The 10,637-nt window shown below is 41.0% G+C and overlaps 1 protein-coding gene across 1 annotated transcript in view; it reads left to right on the top strand.

Annotated features, from left to right (window-relative positions):
• The first annotated feature begins 424 nt into the window (after positions 1–424).
• The window catches only part of ALK (ALK receptor tyrosine kinase), a 225,744-nt gene continuing 215,531 nt past the window's right edge, over positions 425–10,637 (top strand). Inside the window, exons 1-2 of the mRNA XM_018085039.3 lie at positions 425–428; positions 750–869. Of these exons, the coding sequence (XP_017940528.2) occupies positions 425–428; positions 750–869 (124 nt within the window). The remainder of the gene's footprint in view (positions 429–749; positions 870–10,637) is intronic.

Here is a 10,637-nt window from a genome sequence, read left to right as displayed (position 1 = left end):
TTTATTTTCTCTCTGAACGCCAAATTCCTTATGGCTTGTGAGAAATCAGAAATCTAGAGGTTTATTTTTTCCATCCATCAAAGCTCCCAAACGCAAGTTTTGGCTTCCTGTATTTTTACAAAGTTAAATCCTACTTTCCCCCGAGAACCTCAAAAAATGAGATCAGCATGCTCAAGATCCTGATGTCTTCAGAAAACCCAACTTGAACATTCATGGACAAAATTTGTACTCTCAAAGCTTGCAGAATTCTACTTTGCTCGTTGGTCTCATATGTTATTTCACATACTGTTTCTGATCAGCTCTAATATTATCATGGTCCTGCAGAGTTAGTGCAGGTTTGTACAGAACCTCACCTGTTCTGGGCCACTGTAGTGTTTGAATCACCAAAAGCATCTTTGAGATGCACTGGGTTGTTGAACAGAAGATGGGTACATGTGTGCAAGATCTCCTCATGCCAGCAAAACTTATGAAAAACCCAGACAAACTGGGGGACTGAAAGGTCAAAGAGAACTTCAAATAAGTGGGAGATGAAATTTGACAGTTTTTCTAGGTGATGATAATTTTGCAATGTAAGGCAATTAGTCTCCTGTCTCCCTGTGCATTCCTGTATCAGGAAGGAAGAACCAAGTAGTTGAATATCAGTGCTTGCTGCATGTGGTCTGTAAAGTTGTTTAAGATCTTTGCACTTGATGTGTTGCAGGTACGTCATACATAATGGGGTTTTCTCTCTTGTGTTTTTTTTTTGAAAGGTCTGAGCACCTCGGATCACCCGTCAAGGAGCTCTTCTCTTCCTCCTGGTTACTCTGCTTGGAACTTGACCTGGGTCATGAGAGACACATCCCCTTTCTTCTCCCATAGAGGACGACACAGTGAGTAGCATGGATATGTTATCCTCGAGAGGCTGTAACTGTCTGCCTAAGGTTATTGATATAACACTGGAGTAAAACAACACAGGTCAAATGATCTGTGGTAAAATATCCGTACTGTCAGCATCTGGAGGCACTAATAAGCCTTACTGTCCCTTACCAGCTGCCCCTGGAGCCTTCTCCCACCATGCCCATGGGCCCAGGAGTCCCATTTCAGCCCAGCCCAGCCCAGCCTGAGGTGACCTTGGCCATCTCTATGGAGGTGCCTGGTGACCTGGGCTGCCCCAGCCTGCCCTGCTCACTCAAAAACAAGGTCCCAGACTGTAACATTTGAGTGGTGTGTTGGAATCCAGTGGTATCATAAAGAGAGGAGCTGTGTACTGAACTTTTTTCTTTCCATCTCCTTTTGTAACACCCACCCATTCCAAAATCTGGGAATCTGTTTTCCTCCGTTCTCTGGTATGACCTGTTTACGGGCCATCCGTAGCCATTCCACTGTGAAGTACAATGGTCCTAGTTAGGACTGGACTGCATAAGGCAATATCTAACGTGCAATCCAGAAAGTGACTGAAGTAGAATATATCTACTATATATCTACTACCAGTCTCCATGAGGGGAGATAAGGTGCTGAGAGGCTAATAAGATTTACTCACCCCAAGCCTGTAATTATCTGCTTGAGGGAAAAGTTTGACCTACCTATATGAAGGAGTCCCATATTTCTTCAAATTTATGTTGCAGCCTTTTATGTGTGCAATATATATTCCTTCCACTGGCATACAATATCTGCTCCTAGCTGTTGTATCTGCCTGAATGATGAGGACACACCAATTTCATTTTGGAAGCTACAGTAGTACAATCTTTTTTCCCTTACTTGGTTTTCTCAGAAGTTGCAAGAATGATTTTTAATTTACCCTTTATTACTTCTTCCTAAACTCTTTCAGTTTCCCAGTAATACTTTTCTAAGGGAAGGCTTTGTTCTTAAAACTTAAATGCATTGATTCCATCTGACAGCATCACATGGAGATAAATGTGCTGCATCTAAGCAGAAATGATTTATGATGATTTTAGCTGGTTGCACAAGACCAAATTCTACCATATTCCAACCACCTGTTTTGCAAGGAAAGGCAAGAATTTGATGAGGTGTTACACAAAATACAATCTTCAGTCAGGACAAGTCTAAACTGTTTTCTCCCTCAGTAGGTGTAATTCAGGACACGCACCTTGAAACTACTGGAGAATCTTGAAGATAAGCAGTGGTAATTTGAGGATTTTTTAGCCTTGCAATTTAATGTTTACAAAAGTTGGCAGAACCTCCTTTAAATTAAAGGAGTAGCAGTAGCCCTCAAAGTCACTCATTTCAGGCTGGAACACTCCTGCCACTTCAGATTTGCAACACAAAGAGGACTGATGTGGATATGTGGAGTAGAGCCTGTAAACATAGCTCAAGACTGAGAGGGCACTTCTTAAAACCTCTATTCCTCTGCATACCACCCACCTGAATGTCTATTAGCAAACTTCCCAGGGATCTGGATTTCTGTCCAGAACTATGTACATGACAGGGGTGGACAGTGCCTTTCAGTAGCTGATTATTGGCCCTGGATGTACGAGGCTCTGTGAAGGTCATCAGACTCAGCAGAGCAAGGAAGAAGACAAAGTTACACCATCCAAACTCTAAGTGAGTACTCTTGTCCCAGGACACACAGTGGTTAATCCAAAATCACACGATAAATCATGAGCAGAAATAAAACCCAGCAGTCCTTTACTACTAGAGTGATTTCTTCTTCTGTCAGAAGCTTTCCTCACTTCTCCCAGCATGACTGATTACAGAGTGCTCAGTAAAACTTCTATCAAAACTTTGTTTGCCTAATCATCTGATGGGACCCATCTAATTAGCTGGCTGACATTGCTAGAGTGGGGCAATATTACTTGTCTTAATTACCTTTTCCCTATGTTCTGCAATTGGAGAAATCTCTGACTGAAGGAGTGAGTAAATTGACATGTAATATCCCTCTTCCTCTGCCAAAATAAGTTCTCTTTTCTTTTGCTCAGAATTAAAAATTCTAACAGACTGCCTCTGGTAGTTCTGGCAGGGACAGTGCCTGATGATATCTTTGAAACCATATGCAGCAATCCCAAAAGATAATCAGTGGCACAACAGGATACTTGAGTGATGAATTCACAAGACTTTTTTTCTATTTTGTCTAGAGATTTCTAGATTTGTCTCCATCTAAGCAGTCATCTCAAAGATGCAAAAACCATCCGCCTTTCAGAAAATAAAAGCTAAAAAAAATGGATGCGAAGTCAAAATTATTTGGGAATTCAACCTGAGGGACAGGAAGAGACTTTAAATCTTCACATTTTTATGTATTTTTTTGTTCTCATGAGGTACACTCAGACTGTTTCCTGTGGCTAGAACAAACTTTTAATGCATTCTGCATATGTGGACTTATGGTAATGTATTAATCTCCCATTTTCAGATCTGATGGATCTCTGTCTTGAGGCTTACATGATTAACTGCACTCAGCCACATATTACATTTCTTGTCCTGGTTGGTTGAACGTTAATTTTCTCTTCTGTACAGGTATTGTATAAGAAATCAATTGTCCACCACATAAAATCTATTAAGCTTCTGTAACAGGGTTTCCAGACGACAGGTGCCCCTTTAGGCCTGTAAACCTTCATGCAGTTAACACACCTCTCTCTGCCCCATCCTCTGCATCCCCCTGAGCCAACCCAACAACAGTGAACCTGGAGCACGATCCTGGCAGGGTATAGTGGCAACTGTGGAAAGTGCTACTGATTGGAGAAAAAATCAAATTCAATTCAACCCACTTAAACTCTGTTTTGAAAGAAGAACACATTTCATGAGAATAACAGGCATAAGTGTTGCCATGTTGGATCATTTAGGAAACAGGAGATGCCTTTTGCATTTTAACTCTTCTTATATCACTGTGCTGTTTGTGTGTCTCTTTGCCAGATTGTCTGTCCAGTAGCAGCGAAACTCTTTGACTATTCTGAACCAGCTTTGTGCAAAAGTCCCTCTCTCAGGCTTCTGCAATATAGATTACAGATTTTTTTTCCCCTCCCTCTGAAGTTTAGGAAATAGTGATGTTTTGTATTCCAAAGTTAACTGGGACTAAAAGTCAGGGTAATTTGGCTACCAAATGACTAGTGTGCTTAAAAATGTCTAGAAAATGTGAGTTTAGCAGGGGAGGAACACATACCTACAAGAATGCATAATCGTTCACAGCTTTGATTTAATAGGTACTAAAAGCCCAATCCAAAGGATGGCCTCTATTAACAACTTATTAATAATTTTGCTCAGCTCTCTGTCTTCAGAAAACTAATTTGACAGGGTTGTTGGGGGTTTTCTTTACACTTTCTAATGGAATATCATCTGTAATGAGTTCCTAATTTCCTGAATTGGGTTTGCTAACTAAAAAATAAAAATTCATTGGACTTACTTTACTGTGGAATAATTTGGGGTCATTCTCGCTGCGTGTTTCGTGCTCAGTGGCACAGCAGCTGCTCAGCAAGGTGTCAGGTTATTAAATTTTTTTTTCTCTGGTGGGTCATGTGCAACTTGCTGAATTCAAATACTCATGCATGTATTCGAGATACCATTTCATTCATGTGTATTGGATACCAAGTAGATACTGCTGACACAAAACTCCATGAGTCTGAGCATCAAACGAAAGGGAGGATGGAGAGAAAGAGGGCACCATCCAGATGAATTCATGTTATGGTTAGGTTCCCATGACTACTTGTTTGATAATTCTGCAGCAAATCAGACTAATACTGACATCTTCAGAATAATAAAGCTATCATGATTCTTGGCTCAGCATGCATGGATATGAACTGATTGTTACAGCAAGTTCTGTTCAGAAAGTGAGATAAAGTCAGGAGAGGAACAAGGAGAATGCTACTTCATCCCAGAGGAAAAAACAATCAATGCTTTCTTAGTAAAGATATTGGAAAAGTGATGTACCACCTTAACTCAAACACATCCTTTTTGCAATTCTAGAAGTACTCTAATATGGTTTTGGAAATAACATTGTGAATAGAATAGGGCAAGATTTCGATTAACAGCAGTTACTCACACCACATTAATAGAATTGAATTAATACATTAAAGTAGCAGATGCTGTGACCCCATATACACATGCAAGGATTCTTGTTTAACAATTATATGGTATTTTTGCCATGTGCAATGTTGCTGAAATCCAAAGGGAGGAAAATCAGGAAAAGCAGCATCTGTCTCGCTAAACTGAAGGCTGTGCTAAGCAAGAAGGAAGAAAAAAATCTTATTAGGGAGAAATTTTTACTTTCTTTCAAGTTATTGTTTTCCTTATATCGTTTTTCATCTGCAGATAATATGCCTATGACAGCTCAACATTTTTTCAATAATAAAACATACAGTTAGAAAACAAATGTCTCTTCTCCCTGTCTCTCAAGTATTCATCTTCTCTAGAGATCTCTCAAAATTCATGCAAGAGGTCTCTTGTATGAATTGTCAAAATATGACAGTTCATCCAACCACTATTTTGTGCCAACTGGAGCATGTTTTCTAACAATCGCTGTTAGTCAGTACTTCATTTTTTTTGGCCAGAACTGGCATCAGAAGTGCACTGTCATGTATTGTTTCTGCTGCATGCATGGGAGACTTGGTGGGCAAATATTTCTTGTGTGGAGAATGAGCTCTGTCACTTCTTGGAGCAGGAGGAATGGAAAGGAGAGCTATTGCTCGTTGTTCTCCCAGCACCCCTTCCTCACACCTCTCTCTGTAGCTGTCTTGAAAGACTGTGCTTATAATTGATTGATGAAGGAGTCCTGGCCCTCTTCTTTGTAGTTTGATTTCCACCGAACAAAGCAACTGTCAGAGATTTTGGTGATTCAGTCCCTGGTGCACGCTGAGGAGCTGGGTATATATAAAGCAGATGCTGTCATTTTTAAGGTTCTTTTAACAAATAGATGAATAGTTGTGTTGCTGTTTTCTCTAAGCAGTGGCCCATCCAGCAGTGGCTCACTCCCCAGAGGATTAATTTAAGTGCATCTGGCATGAGGAGAGCTCCACAGGGAGGCAGGCAGCTCGCCCTGCGCTGGGCATCCAGGCCCCAGCACTCTTCCCAGGGGGCTATTCCCTTTTCTACTGAACCTGTGAAATCATGCCTCCGGTGGGGCTCCTCCAAAACTCTTTTCTTCAGAATGCAATCTAACCTTAATAGCCCCTCCCAGGGGAAACCTGAGTGTTTTTCCGCCAAGGTGGGCATTGAAGGAATGAGCCACACTTGACCCTGCCCAGCAGGTACCACCCCTGCGATCTTGCCCTGGGTGCTGGGGAGAAATTGGCCACATTGAAGACTTCCTTGCTGGCAGCAAGCTCTGAGGAGCCCTTGGAGCCCTGCGACTGAACGTCGTCGCTGTGAGGGAACAGCAGCCTTCCTGTCAGTGAATTCAAGGTCGGGGGGGCGTACACCAAGGAGACCTGCTGGTGCGGAGGAAGGACACAGAGAGATAAACTAACTTGCACTAAGTAGCTTGAAATTAAAAGGAGGTCCCTGATGAACACAGGCTGCGTCTCAGGGCAGGGAGAGGAGCTGGCATGCTGCCCAGCTGTTCTCCTCACTGCTTCACTTGCAGGTGACTGAGGTTCATCAGATGGGATGGACCCCAAAGCCCTGCAGTTACAGAGTGATGCTATGGGGCTACTTGAGTGCATCCCCAGTTCCCCAACACCCCTGTCAGGGTCAGGCCATGCTGCTGCTCTCACACTTGTCAGCTCCTCGAGTGGCAGCCCCGAGACCAGGCAGTTATTGTTTGGCACAGGCATTTGCTAAGGGTAGATCCAGGGTGCCTGACAGGGATACATGTGGCATACTGTCCCTTAAAATGTACAGTTTGCCCTTTCTCATTCCTGAGCAATGGAAGGAAATAGGTGAAAACGTCTCTTGAGGCTTGCTTGCTCAGCAGGAACAAGGCAGTTAAACCCTGCAATTGTTTTTCCTCTTGAATTTGTGTGACTGCCAACACCTTTTCCCTTGTGCTTTTTTCCTGTGCCCTTCCTTCCTATTATGGATTCACTCATTTTAAATTGCTGCTGTATCTCCAGTTGCACAGGGAAAAGATAACGCCAGGAATCCATTTGCAAGGACTTTCACCCCTTCTTTGTGCCAGCGGGGCAACGCTCACTTCCAAGGACCTGGCCTTGATCCTCCTGGGTGTTCAGCAGGCTGGTGAGCTGACAGCCAGAGAGCAGAGTCTCCTACTTATGTTCTATTCTTGGGGAGAAATACTTATCGCTGCAGGCTTCTTTGTGACACCCTGCATGTGCACCCTGTGTTGGGGAATAGAAATGCAGAAAGTCCTGATGAGGCAATTGCAACCCTTAGATTGAATGGCCTGTGCCCTTTTGTACTCAAAGGGAATGGGAAGGCTTTAGGAACTGGCTCTGTCACTAGGATTAATAACTGGAAAATCAATTTGTCATTTCCCTGTCATAAATTAAAAGCTTATAGGCCTTATAACACGAGTAAAATAGAGGTTAGTGGGTATTGATGGAGGTCTCAAAGCTCACTCAGCAGAGCAGATCTCTACTATACAATTTAAATTATGTCTCCTCCGCAAGGAATATCTGTCAATATTTGTATTAAAAAAAGACATCCTGTGCAAGAATATTTTATCTGTTTCTACACCGCTGCTGTGACTGTTGCTGCTGAAAGAGGTATGTTCTTGAGGGAGGTTGTGGTCCCGATTTGACAGGTGTAAGTGACCTTTACATTGTGCATTTGTCTGTGGATGTAGTGTAAATTAGTCATGTTTAAGCTGATGAGGTGCCAGTGAGGATGTGCATCTCTAAGCTGATCTTGCTGAGAACAGAGAACCTCTGCCTGCTCCCTTGTCTGTGGCAGTGAGGTGAGAAGGCAACCACACCTTTCCAAAGGGGTGCCCAGCTGAGAGTAATGGAGGAGTGATTTGTAAGGGAGGGGAAAGGACCTTTTAAAGTCAGGCACATGTAGAACTAGAAAGGAGCAGTCTAAGAGGAAATTACCTGCTGGTAAGATCTTTGTGGTTGAAAGGAGATGTGATTTAGACCAAATAAACCAAACCTTTTTTTGGGCAGCTGAAGAAAGAATAATCAAAATAGTTTCTCAACAAGAACTGGTTTTTTTATATATCCCTTTAAACTAATTTATTTTTGTTCTAAATAAGGCACGTTTCAGTGATGGGTGATTACACAAATAATCTAAGATGACCCAAAGAGCAAATGATCCATAATCTGACCTGCAGCAAGGTAAAAGGATATTTCCCACAGATTACTGTGTTTTGGTTTATTATTCATATTACTATTTTAAGTCATTTGTTTATTAGAAAACTCTAATCAGTTTAATTGAAACAGATATGGTTGCCAGATATTTTAGTTATTTGTGCATAAATTATTGCTGTTAGGTATGTGGGTTAAAAATAAATAAATTGAAGCAGTCACAAGACTCAAGCATCATCAGACATACACAGATTCCAGTGTCTTTTCAATTGAATAGTAACTTAATTTGCTTTTCATTCTATGGTTAGTATCCTGTATCTTTTTATGTACCAGAAGCTAAACTGATTGATGTCTAAGCCTTTCTTAAACGTGTTTTTACCTTAATTTGATTATAAGCATCACTTTTGTTTCTTCTTTAAAAGTGTAATGGTGAAATAGACCTCTAATAAATTATCTGTTCTGTCTCTCTTGTGTCCAGCAGTTGCAGATGAAAGAGATTGTTGGACGACGAGTTGTTTGGTTGGTTGGTTGGGGTTTTTCTAAATTTAAAAAGAGCTTTTGCTATTTTTTTGCTATATGGAACTTAAATTCATATAGAACCTTTAGGATCTGTAGTGTTAATACAGCTCTGGCGTAAATGCATTTATTGGGTGTAAATCTCTGTGACATCACTTTTAGAAAAACATCAGAAATCACAGAAAAAAGAAAAACATCCCACTTTACTGATTAGGCACACTATTCAAGTCCCAAAGCTCTGTATCTAGTCAATTTATATTGCTAGTAAGTTTAAAAAATAATCACTAAAAGTTGTGTTAGATTTAATTGCCTTCCTGCAGTGTTTGGTTTTTCAGTAAAAGGCAGAATGGCTTTCATTCAGCTTCCAAAGACACATGGCTTCTACTTTCTGTGCTTAACTGGGCAAGACAAGAATAAACTTGGTCTTGCATTTAAATGTTAAGACAAAAGTAAAGAAGGAAGGAAAAGCACTTTATTTTTTTATGCAGAGATGTAAAATTTGACGGGTGATTTGTGGCAGCAATTCAAATGTTATGAAGGTTCTGCATTTGCAAGTGTGGCTTATGTGGTCTTGTAGCAGCTAACACATCAGAACTAGCTTATCAGTGAAAAAAAAGTATTGTATACAATTCCTTTTTTATAAAGTATATTGCATTGTCAATAGTGAAGGACATTGTGAAAGAAGGAAAGCCTAAGGGTAGGAAGTTAATGTTAGGCTTAGAAGATTGGATGCTGTTTGCTGTGTTGCATCAGATAGCATTTCTTTGTCATCATTTCTTTGTACTGAATAGGATAATAGCACTGAAATTTGTGTCTTACACAGGACTAATTTAAATAAGAGCCTAAGAAAAGTACTGATATTCTGGTGATGTGAGGGGACTACTGAGTTCTGTAGAAGATGCAAGTATGTTTCCATTAAATCGCAGACACTGTCAGATGTAGGAGCCAAATCATCTCCCCCTCTTCCAAGGAAAAACCTGTTGTAAAGGACATTCAGCTTGACCACAGCAGGCATGTTAGATCATGCCTGCTTCTCTATAAGCTATTCATTGCAAGGGAAGGAGGTGGTATTGCTACATGCCTTTTTTTTCTTTACTTTCCCCTCTTCAGGCAGAGCCTTTAGTTGTCTGCAGGGATCATAAGACTGAATGTGATGACTGTTATTTAGTCACATACCCCAATTAAGTTGTACCAGTTGTAGGTCAGAGGCCTGCTGTGTTAAGGGCTCCATAACTGATTGATAGCTCTCTTCTGAGAATGGAATTCTGGAAAGTCGAATGGGGCAGCAGAGCTGGCTATTGAGTATTGACAATCAGACTGTCATGGGGGACTGGAGGAGGAAAATGAGGAGTGCCTTGTGGATATCCATGGAGGGCTTCTCTGCTTGGGTCAGGAGAGTAAGAGAGCACACAGGCTTCTGTTTCGAGCAGCTGGGCAGGAGAGGAGGGGAAGCAAGCAGCAACTTCTGGAAAGCTGAAGAAAGTATGAGGGAATCAGGATCAGGAAGAGAAGGCCACAAAGAATGAAGTAGTTGATTTGAAATGATTGTTCTTGCCACGTGTCATCCTTGGCTTGGGCTTTCCATTTCACCATCCTGTGGGTTCCATCAAAACAGTCCTTGCATGAGCTGTGTTTCTTCCCTCCACCTTTTTTTTTTCACAGTGCCCTAAAACACATACTCCTCAAGGTGTTCCCCGTAACAAAACTGTACAGTAATGACAATACATCTTCTCTAACATGTAGTTGAGCATTTGGTTGCTCTTTGATACAAAGTTTAATAGACTCCTAATACTTTATAGGGTTAAAAAAAAATTTGGGTTTGTTTTTCTTTTTTTTTTATTGGTAAAGACCATCTAAGGGACTTTAAGAAATAAGTGGTCTGAGGTTTGGGTATGATATTGCAATAGTAAACTATATAGCATTAATACATCCACAGTTCCCTGCTGCCCAAATTGAAGTGTTCTTCATGTATCATGAAATTTATATTGATAACAT

Source organism: Manacus vitellinus, unplaced genomic scaffold, assembly GCF_001715985.3.
Source record: "Manacus vitellinus isolate BGI_N305 unplaced genomic scaffold, ASM171598v3 scaffold_8_pilon, whole genome shotgun sequence".
NCBI lineage: Eukaryota > Metazoa > Chordata > Aves > Passeriformes > Pipridae > Manacus > Manacus vitellinus.
Note: the sequence above shows the minus strand (reverse complement) of the source record. Positions and strands in the feature narration are given on the sequence as shown.